This window comes from Acyrthosiphon pisum, chromosome A2 (genome assembly GCF_005508785.2).
Source record: "Acyrthosiphon pisum isolate AL4f chromosome A2, pea_aphid_22Mar2018_4r6ur, whole genome shotgun sequence".
In the NCBI taxonomy this organism is placed as follows: domain Eukaryota; kingdom Metazoa; phylum Arthropoda; class Insecta; order Hemiptera; family Aphididae; genus Acyrthosiphon; species Acyrthosiphon pisum.
The window spans coordinates 42,168,649-42,181,003 of record NC_042495.1 but is presented as its reverse complement, the minus strand read 5'-3'; the positions used below and the strand labels follow the sequence as shown (position 1 = coordinate 42,181,003).

General features: G+C 31.1%; 1 protein-coding gene across 1 annotated transcript; it reads left to right on the top strand.

The window, feature by feature from the left end:
• Positions 1-2,027: 2,027 nt before the first annotated feature.
• LOC100575331 (la-related protein Larp4B-like) lies at positions 2,028-9,638 on the top strand. The gene is made up of 3 exons (XM_003240710.4): positions 2,028-2,491; positions 6,817-6,936; positions 7,439-9,638. Exons 1-3 carry the CDS (start codon positions 2,468-2,470, stop codon positions 8,846-8,848), a joined length of 1,554 nt encoding a protein of 517 aa, XP_003240758.1. The 5' UTR covers positions 2,028-2,467; the 3' UTR covers positions 8,849-9,638.
• The last annotated feature ends 2,717 nt before the right edge of the window (positions 9,639-12,355 follow it).

Here is a 12,355-nt window from a genome sequence, read left to right as displayed (position 1 = left end):
TGTGAAGGGTATTTGGCTATCCGTGATTTGATGTAATTAAGTTACATCAAATGTAATTAAGTAATGGTAATTAAGTAGCAGTGCATGTTAATTACTATTTATATAAACTATAAAGTAGTATATAATAGGCTTAACAGATAATAATATTAAATAATGACAATATGATATATTGAGTGGTGAAGCCGCCCATTGAGAGCACTCATCCTTTTGTCACATCAACAAAATCTATGTTCTCGATGTATTACCGATGAACCGTGTTATGCAAGTAGTCATAAAAACAGTAAATTACATTTGATCACATGCTCTTCCGCGCCGGCAATTTAAGGAGTTTCTGAATGAATTGGATTCAGAATATCGTGACGTAATATACTCAGTCATGTCAGGTGGTTAAGTCGTGGAAAATTTTTACAGCGATTTTACCAGTTACGCCAAGAAATTTACTTGTTTAACAATGATATAAATATGATAAGCAAAGACCAGTAATATAATTAAGAATGATGAATGGTTATATTGGATTTGTGCTTTTTAGTGGATATTGATGAAAAACTCGACCAATTAAATACATCATTTCAGGGAAAATAATTAATAATTGACACATTTAAATATTTAATCACATCAATGCATTTTAGAAAAAATGTTTGTTATTTGAATTTCCATTTTAAAAAAAATAACGTTAAATACTATCTACTGCTAAGTTAATTGAAAAATTCAAAACATATCGATTACGTTAAATATGCAAAGGAAATAAGAAAACTTATAGCTGCTTTCGAGAGTCATTTTACTAATTTAGACAAATACAAGAAAATATTTGAAATATTATATTAATTTCCTTTTCATAATATTTATGTCGAAATGGTCCACGAATATCTACAAATTGAACTGATTGACATGCAATGCAATAATGTATTAAAACACATTTTTGAAACATCAAAATCAAAAATATGAATGAAATAATCTTTATAACATTAATGTCACAAAAAATATTTTCTAATTTGAAGAACTGGCTCAAAAAGTCGTGAATGCTTTTGGATTAATTTACGCCTGCGAGTAGTTTTTTTTCGAAAGTAAAATTCACCAAACGTGATAAGTCGTGAGCGTGGTTTACCTATGCTCAAACCTTAAAAACGAAAACCTGCAACATCAATTACGATGTGCAAGTACACGTAGTTCTATAGATTTTCAAAAGCTAAGTGAACAAGTTGATAAATAAATACATATTTCACTAAATAAATAAAATATAACTATTGTGTTATTATTTTTTTTTTTATAAACCATGAGTAATAATAAAAATAATAATAATTCACAATGTTTGTTTTAATTAATATTTATACACCAAAACTTTTTTTTTATTTTGTCCAAAACTAATATTATGTATAATTTAGTATGCGGCCCTTGAGACTATAATGCATTTCTAAAATGACCCGCAAGATCATTTGGGTTAGCCACCCCTACTTTGGTGTGTATCATTTTATTGCCTAATATAAATTATATTATATTTTTTTTATTAAATGTAGGTATTCAATCTGTGATATTACCTACTAATAATTATAATCATCATAATTATATAGTGATATTATAATAGTATTGCAGCAATGCGTGCTGCAAACACGTTCACAACCACACTGAGCAGTATGACATGACATTCGCTCATACGATAGGTAGATTACATATTTATAGGCACACATATTATTATTATATTATTGTTATACCGTTCCGGAAAATCGATTTCATTTACAATAATAATATTATGTAGGTACACATCTGGTCGGTAGTCGGTACACCTAGCATGCAGTGTAACTATAAGATATCTCATATTATATTATGATATTCCTACATCCATTGTAGACCTACCGACAGCGCACCTGTCGATATAATAAATGTATATATATATATATATATTTATGTACTAGAAATGTAGGGTATTTATAACAATGTTAGAAGACGTAACTGGATAATATTATATTATATATACACACGCATACACCTACCTCTCTACCTATATAAATCCTACTGTTATTTCTTTTTTTTATATTCTTTCGGTTATTATGTCATGGTTTGGGTCTGGTGGCAGAGAAAAACGGTACAGCCAGTGAAAAATGGAGGGAAACTAAGGCAATACATAATTAACGGTCTCGAGCCAGTGTCCGTCATAGACCACTCCACCTTCACACCGGGAAATCGTAGTTTTTTATTAGATAAAGTACAGAGCTACATTATCATTATTTTTATTATTATTATTATTATTATTTATTGTCGTTTTTTAGTATTATTTGTATATTATCGTTGTGGTTAATGTTATTACTATCATTGTCAGTATCCTCGGATAGTTCACTGGACATCTAGAAAATTCCAACAGTATAAGCCGTCCATAGTTCTCGCTGTTGCCGCCATATACTGAACTTCTAGAGATACGCATAAAATATTGAGGACATTTTAGAGGAAACATCTATCGATCTACTCACAAAACATGATCTCCGCACTACCAACCCGGGTAAGTCAATACATAATATTATTATATAAACGCGGGTACCTACATAGAAGTATATAACAATAAAACATTATCTCTTCTGAATTTCGACTGCGGCTATCTTGTTGTCTTAGCGATCGAACGCTTTTCCACAAAAATCATTTATCTGTGAATTATTTCAACTTTTTTACGTAATATTTGTAGAACCTACGAGTATATTCATGCTATATGATACACTATATTATAATATATTTTTACGTCACCCGAAATTAGGATAAACGCAGTGGAAAAAATAACAACTGATAATAACTACTGTTAATGTCTAATGGATTTTAATATGCATCGTGTTTTTCACTATAAATACAACCACCTATAGCCTAAAAAATCGTAAATTTGCAAGTTAGAAAAAAAATCATTAATTATCTTAATATATAAAATATAGGTAAGTAATTTGATCTTTGATATTATATATATTATTTTGATGCCTACGTAACAAACGACGCGAACAAAATTGGAGATATTTGGAGAGCTACTTTTGTTTTAGTATATTATTACGGGGTCATATTGTATTACATTATACTGAGTAAATATTTCAGAGTGACTTATTTACATACATACACGATCATAATATACCATCTAAATCAAATATTTATTTTTAATAATATAGAATGTATGAAAATAATCTTTTCAAAACATTTCTTAAGATATTTTATAAGATTCGTTTAGAATTAAATCTATCGATAAAATAATGTAATTTTATTTATTTTAAATTCATAACGAAAATATCACTTTCTTAATAAAATATATTTTTTAAAAATGTAATAAAATTTGATATTTTAGCTTAAATATAATAAAACAAATTATTAACTAATGAGGGTCCTCTCTAGTCTCTAGTATCAAATCAGTTTATAGATAAAAATACCTACAATACAGACTAAATGTTAAGTTTATTGATCTACTAACCAGCGTAAAATACATTATAGTACATCGCAAATACTAAATAACACTTTTTCATTAATTACCAAATTATAGTAGACAATTTAAAAATTAGAGTTATTTTTATTATAATCAAAAGAAAATATATTTTATACAATTTACAGAAAAGTAGTTTCAGAATATATTTCGTTCAGTATAAAAATCTGATTAGAGTTACTACCTAGGTACTAAGATACCTAGATACTACAAGTTTTGTCTTGAAAATGAGTACCTACCTACGGTGTAATCATACTAAATCGTTTAAAAATGTAATCTAAATTCATATTTTTTCTCATCACATATAATAGCATATACAGAGGTGAGTAAAAATTACACGTTTGTATTATGTTTCACTATAATCTATTTTCCCCTCTCACGTAGATTACATTAACTTTACAACGACTAACGCAATGGATAATATTGTTATTGAAAATATTTCCTATATAAAACTCTCACCTACCTATGTTTTGGTATAGAGTGACCTAAATTTGTTTTTAAATATTTTAATACTTTCAGCTCTGTACATTTAATAGTTTTAAAAGATTAAACTTAATTTGGGTATAAGTTTTGAAAAAAATAAAATTAAGATAAAAAACCACTTTAATTTCTATAGATTATAGTTTGTTTTGTATAAGCTTCCTCACAGAAAAATATTGGAGATGTAAAATTTTGGACAATATCTCATTAGATAGGGACTCGAATTTATTATAAGATAGGTATATCAAATCTATGTATATATTAAAAATCTCAAATTTAAGTTGCCATTTTATAAACTATAGAAGATGGAAAAATTGTATTTTCATATTTTCATTCTGACTTGCTAATGGTACAAAGGTTTTTAAATTAAAAAACTTGTTTTTTTTTCTTTAAATATTTAATACTTAAATCGAAGTCAACCAGTTAGTTAAATTATTCGCTATATCAGAATTTATTAATTTAAAAATATACGAAGTATTTTAAAATTATTTATTATTTATTTATTTAAAATATATTTTAATTTACATATTATGCGATATAACGTAACATAATATTAAGATTCCTTAAAAAAAAAGTCAGTACTGAAATAAAATCGAAAATTGATTTACAGCTATTTCTCGAGTGGTGTCCACTGTCGAGTGACGTAACATTTGAATTAATCTAAACACAAATAATACGGTACTCGGACGAGTTGTTTACTTGGATTAATGCTGCACGAAATTTCACATACTCCAAAATGTCGATAAATTTATATCTATAGATATTCCAGTCAATAAATATTTACTTACTAGGATATATTGATAATTTGTTCCGGCCAATAAAATAAAAACATTTATAATGTACTCGTATATTGATGTTTCTAGGTAAGAATAGCCCATTATATAAATTAGGTATATTGTTTTCTTTTTATTTTCGAATGTCAATAATCCAAAAATAATATTATGACGGTCAGTAAATCACTTAAAATTTGAAAATAATATATTAGTACTAGACGTCTAGACTTACCCTCCAACTTGTAGTATGCCAATATCTACCATAACCATGCTAGACATATTATTATACCCCGAATACTCATCATATTGTACTTATCCAATTTATAATTCAATAATAATATTGTACAGTATACATTCCATAAATATTCCATAAGACCATATTTATTTCCTAAACTACAATATTCATAAACCATATTACTATATTATTATTACCATTGCAAAAATCATTTTTAATTCTAAACATTCAAAAACATTTATATTTTAGAAGTAGGTAATAGTAAATAATATTTCATATTTTATCACTGCCTATTTGGGAAATACATAATACATGATAATATAAATCCGAATGAGTTTGAAACATATTTACTGTCCATATTTAAATTAAAAATAAATATTTTTATTTTTACTATACCCAATGGGAGTTAAAAGTATATAATTTTGGAAAATATATTTAAACTTTGAACGTAAAAGTATATTTACCGAATGAATGAATTTGGTTTTCATGAAGCTAAAAACTAAAAAGCATACAAACGTTAAAATATGTTTTAATGTTCAATAGTTAAAGTTTCGTACAATCGTACACGTTAAATTGTGTAAATATATGTTTATACACTGCACGTACTCGCCAGAAAATATTTATTGACACTAATGTGTTGTCTCTAATGATCATTTTTATGTTCTTAATCATTATTATAATTACCTAGATTTTTATGTACCTAAGCTTATAGAAAACTATCCAAAAAGTTAGATAAAAATATTTTTATAATATTATAGGTAGGTACCTGCCACCTGGTACACTTATGATACAAAAAAGTCATCTTAGGGTTACCTATAATGTTAATAACTTGGCATACCTAAATTTTCGAGAATAGTGCAATATTAATTGTTCCGCTAACTACCAATGTGTCAAAGAAATTCGTTCGAGAAATTCTGAGACGCATATATTATCTAATATTCTATCGCGAATAAGCACTGCATGTTTATTGCATTAACAATGTCACGTCAACGAGAAAGACACCGAAAGAAAAGCTTCAAAATTATTCGTAACAAAAGACGTAAACGAATATATATCGGTTAATAGTGTTCAAACCGATAACGTGAAACTGATATTGAAGTGGGCGCACGTGCTGTTTATTATAATATTGATATAATAACATTAAACCTGATGATATTGTAAATCGCAGGAGATAGTATAGATAGTATTTTTTATAAAAAAAAATCAATACATTTTCTCAAACGTGGCACGTTTCAACTAATAATGACTATATTATTAATACGTTATTCATGCATTAGGTATCGTGTAGTTTTTAAGAAGTAATACAAAATAGATGCAGTTAGCATAATATAAATAAATTATACAACAAATTTGTCTTCAAAAACCTGAAATCGAGTCATGTTTATAAATATTAATAGGCTTTTTGTGCCATAGGTGAATAACAACTAATAATTAAAACCAAAAAACAGAGCCTTCCTTAGAAATTTCGGGCCCCGGGGGTAACTTTTTGGTGGGATCCCTAAACTTGAATTATAAATTCAAATTTTTTGCTTTATCGTTTTATCATATTAAATTTATTTTTTAAGATTACAAATAAATTATCCCATATAAGTCTATAATTAATTATTTAATGTTATCGATATGATTATATTATTAAATCATATATACCTGTATTGCAGTAATGTATGGGGCTCTAATTATGTCGAGACCCGGGTCTGCGCAGCCCCTAGCCACCATCCCACCTAAGCAGGGCTTTGACAAAAATAAATGAAAACGATAAAAATATTCTGATGCGCAATTATATTATTCACAGCACACAATTTTTAACTTCACACAGCAGTCAGCACAAAGAATGTTATGTAAACTGTAGACTATAGTCCCCAACTACAATAACGATTTCTCGTTTCTAGGCTTTCGGAATATTAGTTTTTGCGACATGGGCGCAGAGATCTGTTTGGTGTCAATACTACGGTGAGCAGATAGGGGATGGTCATGGTGGTCATAATGAAGAACATCATGAAGATCATCACGTAAGTACACACAAATCAAACTTTATATGTTAATAATATTGGGTAGTAAAAGTAATATTTAGTACTATTTGTACTTTAAATTAGTAGTAACAGCTTTATTAACTGTCACAAAAACTCTATGTTATGTGGACAATTCAGATAAACTGGGTGTATCAATTGATTTGATACTGAATAATAATATATGAAAACAATTAGCTTATATCACAATATGGGAAGGATAAAAGCGCAGTTTCAAAGAGTGACCAACCAAAACACCAATCTATTTTAGGTCAACAATGAAATATGTATGGGAAAATTATTTTAATTTCTAAATTAGTCTTTTTTCATTTTTGTCTGACAATAATGAACAATAATGTAATTCATTTTGTGTAAACATAAATTTAAAGTTTTCTTTTTTTATCTACTATATAGTTTTTGTAAGATAATTTTATCCTGCAAGTGTCGCGTATGACCGACAACTTTGTGAATTAATTTAAAATTTGGATTTTCGGTCGGTTTGCAGGTGAAGCCGCTTTACAAGTACGGATATTGGGTGCACGATCCAAAAACGAAAGATGTTAAGAGCCACTGGGAACACCGGGACGGAGACACGGTGCATGGTTCATACTCGTTTTTGCAACCGGACGGACACATGAGGGTGGTCGAATACACGGCTGACAAGCATAATGGATTCAACGCACACGTCAAGTACATGTACGAAGGACACGGAGGAGGCAACGATGGAGGGAGCGGTGACGGTGGCGGATTCGGGGGAAGTGGTGGTGGCGGATTCGGGGGGAGCGGCGGTGGTGGAGGATTCGGCGGCGGCTTCGACAACCATTTGGAGGACGCGTCGGGAAAACAGTCCGCACCGATCGGAGGTGGTGGTATCGGAGTGGGAGGCCGACCAAAGCAGCCGTTACACAAGTTCTACAAGAAACCACGAACGGAAAAACATGGCGGCCAACCGGGTCAGTATAAAAAACCGCATCAGTTCGACGGCCGTCCGAAACCAGTGGGTGGATACAAGAAACAGCGGCTGTCGCCATCCGCGGAACAGTCGGCTGAACACCACCTTGGTGGTAGACCCAATAGCCATTTCGATCAGCTGCCCAAGTTCGGCGCCCCTGGACATCATCAAACCAATTCATTAGGTGTCGGCGGCGGCGGTAGCCCCGAACGTTACCATGCAAATCAGCTGGGCGGCAGTGGTAGCCCCGAACGTTATCACGCAAATCAGCTGGGCGGTGGTGGTAGCCCCGAACGTTATCAGTCGAGCCATTTGGGCGGCGCCAGTCCGTTCGGGTATTTGGCCGAGGAACAGGGCACCGATCATCCGGTTGAACACTTATCCCGCAAGTACTCGTCGACGACGTCGGCGGACACGTCTGCCTACCTGACCGGCATCCAACAACTATCGTCCGAACACGACCCAGTGGTACACCGTCAGACGGACGTAGCTCCTGCAGCGTCGACGGAACGCCAGCACCACAGCGGTTCGTCCGAGGAACGTCAGCCACAAGTACCGGGCTCGGAACTGGAGCCACCTCAACCGGTGCAGGTGAATGGGCCTTCCGAAGAGCCGCGTGACGATGGAAGCGCGCCGCTGCAGTACGACGATGCCGACAACCGTTCGCAGGAACGGGACGATAGGGACGGCAGGGACGGCCAGGATGACAGAGACGACAGGGATTACCGGGACGACCACGCAGCTGACTCTGCTGACAAGACAGCGGTGACGGTACAAAAGCAACCGTTGCGGGAATACCGTTTCGAGGAGCCGCCATACCCGTTCGAAATTCCCGAAAGCGTGCAAGTCTCCGGCAAATACCGAAAGAGGCACTCGCCGCAGCCGCCGGTAAACATGCACAGATACACGGCCGCATCGTCGTACTTTCCCAGCTGGTACGGCGGTAGCAGACACTACGATTAGGGGGCATTAGGACTGGCCGATTCGCGACCGCGTCGAAGGGCTGTTTTCCAGGAGCAATAATATTATAGTTGCGCTTTGTTGTTATTTTTATTGTTAAATTGTTTTAGTTTGCTATCAATATTTCCATTTCCATATTGGTAACTATGTAAGCATAGGGTATCATTGCCTACGAAACTTTATACACACATTGAGGTAAAATCGAGTAGAATAACGGCATTATAAATAATAGAAACAATATTATTTACATAACAGTATAATAGTACATAATACTAAAGAATGCACATGAAGCTATTCCTATAATCATATTGAAACTCTGCAGCCACAAGATTGACGAAGAAAAACAAAAACAAAAATTTAAACAACAACTTTTGATGAACATGCCACTCTAAGATAACGAAACTGTGGTAACCATTACAGGAATACCGTTTCGACACGAACCTGCGATGACGTACCCCTTCAAATTATTGTCGTGAATGTACACGTACCTGTTTGGTAAATTTCCTCTTTTTTAAAAACTTCATCGTTCATCATCCACAGGGCAGAAGTGTTCAATATTGTGAATCGTATGAAAATATCTGCACTAAAAATAATTTAATTATGAACGGATATTACCCACTTAGTCTAAGAGTTTGTCCGTTTGGTCCACCTGGAATCCTTTTTGGTATCCCACCATCCCAACACGAACGTATAATATCCCGAATTACCGACGAGTATTATCCACAAAAATATTTTAAAGTATCAATTTTTATTCATGAATACCTCGTTAAAATCTTTATTTTATCAACCTCTTGCGAATATAATATTATATTGTTGTTAAACATTATTAATTTTTGTTTACTGTCACATATTATTTTTATCATAATACCTTTTTTTTTTTTTTTTTTTATTTAAAACATATATTTACAATCTATTTTACAATAATCAGTAAGTATGATGACAAAGTTATATAACATTATAAAATATTCGAATAGGAAGACCCTCAGTAGTGTCACCTGACCAGAGATTAATCATCATAATACCTACATAGATTTTTCTATTTTATTTCTCGAAACCGCCGTATCGTTTTGCAATATTGTAAATCATTATTTAAATCAATTCGATACAAATTACAAACGATACATGTTACTCTAAGGAATAATGAATAAAATATTAGGTACAAAATAATTATTTAGGTACATTTGTGACTTTGTAGCTGTATTATTAACTATATAATATTATAATATAGATATATTTTAATATTATCGTATGTGTATTGTGTATTATACTATTGTGTTAGTTATTCCTCCTAAAATATAAAATATACAACAATAAGATTTCATTACGAAATTGTTCAAATTAATTAAAATGTTATTTTATATTTATTGACGTACAAAATGAATCAGATACATAACATTTAAAACTAATTAACAAAACAACTTATTGAAATTTAAAAATTTACTTTCATAGGTTCTGAGCAGAGCGATGGGTTTTGTTATTAATTTTTCTTTTCTAAATCATGATTTATAATTATTTTATATTATTTTAATGTGTTATAATATTGAATAGGTATTTACAATTTATTACTAATGCAATGTTTAGTTAATTATATATTATTTTATACTTAAGGAACAATTAATAGTTTTAACGATTATTTATACTTAGGTTTTAGATTTTTAAAGATTTTACATGAACATATTATTTTTAACATTTTCTTTAGTTGGCTATATTGACTATCTGTGAGTTGTGACTCATCATATAGACCCTATATAATAGACTATAAGATTAGTCATACAATTATTTAAGTAAGACAATAATTTTATTATGAACACTTAGGTACCCACATTATTAGTTTTATAAGTAAATTAAATAACTCTGTTGAAGGTTATAAAACAAAAACACGGGTATCCACACGCCACCTTATTTGACCACAACAAAAATAATATGTATTTATGAAACGTATTATAGAACGGTCCATTACACAGTTCCATTCTAACTTGGTTCAAAGGAAATTATCGTAATTTTTCTGAGTGTCTGCTGCACATAAAAAGCTGTTTTTCTTTTTTTCCCCATGATGTGCGTTTGTAAAGTTTTTGGATTGTATCTGTGGATATTATTTATACCAACTCTGTGTGTGTGTGTATGTGTGTGTGTGTGTAGTCTACGTTATAATGAACAAACTAAAATAATATGAAGTTTAATCAGAAAATAAGATAAGGATGCCAGATTTTAATTAAATTATATATTATATAGAAATCATAACTTACAACACCGACGTGTACGATAATGTATACCAACAATTATAGATAAATAACAAAACTCTCCAGTTTTTCTGCCAAACTCCACGAACGATTATAATGCGTTTCAAAAAAACTACAGCTGCAAGTGTACAAAGTATAAGCATTTAACAGATTGCTCAAGTTTCAAAACTGAAAACGTATGCATAAAAGTATAGTAAAATATTCACTAACGGTATAATCTACAATATGCATACAGCAAGTTCCCGTTTTAATCCTAAATAGGTAGACGATTAAGTTTGTGAAATAAAACGTTAGCCGAAATGCTCTCTATTTTTTTGGTAAAAATATACAGCCACGCTAGCCAGACTGTAAATCACAACAACAAAAGCTCACTATAATATGTCTTTATCTCTGGTCATAGTGTAAGCCACTGTGGACTGTATATAAGCGACACTATTGGAATTTAGATACTCGCTGATGATTTGTCATCCATGACGTACAACTGACACTTTTCGTTCAGTGGGTGATGCACCCAACAACGATTTTGAAGATATGTAAGTATTATTTTACCCTCGCAGTGAAATCATGCTGTGTGATTTATAATTTGATGACCGGTGTAGTGTTAAATATAACTTATCAAAAATGCATAAATACATCATAATATCACAAATTCAAAATATAATATGCATATATATATATATATAATCGTTATAATAAAAAAATTGCTAAATAGGCAACTATTAGATTTCATTAATTTTAATTAGAACTTATTGATAAGAAAACAAATATTTTTTGAATCAAATAATATTAATTAAGATTGTACCTACGTACAGTTTCCCCTACTTGGAGCAGCAGGTTAGGTCACTTTGTACGGTTGGGTAAAAAGGTACATTGCAAAACGCGGACACTTTGTACGGTTGGGTGAAAAGGTTCATTGCAGAACGCGGACACTTTGTACTATTATATACATAAAGTATATATTATAAATATAAGTTATATACCTAAGTTAATAATACTATCTATTATATATGCCAAATTGTATTAAAAATGTTATAAATATTATTTGGTAAATCTGGGGAAACATGGGTACATATAAATCGATAATAGTTAATTAATTAAGTAAATTAAATATTTAAAAGCGAATTATTTTAAAATTGATTTATTTTGACGAATTATTCCAAAATGTATTTATTAAACCCTCAATAAATATTAATCTATAATTATGCATGTGCACTTTATATCTGAGCTTGACACCAGTTATTATATCAACATTATATTTTTTTTGTCATTT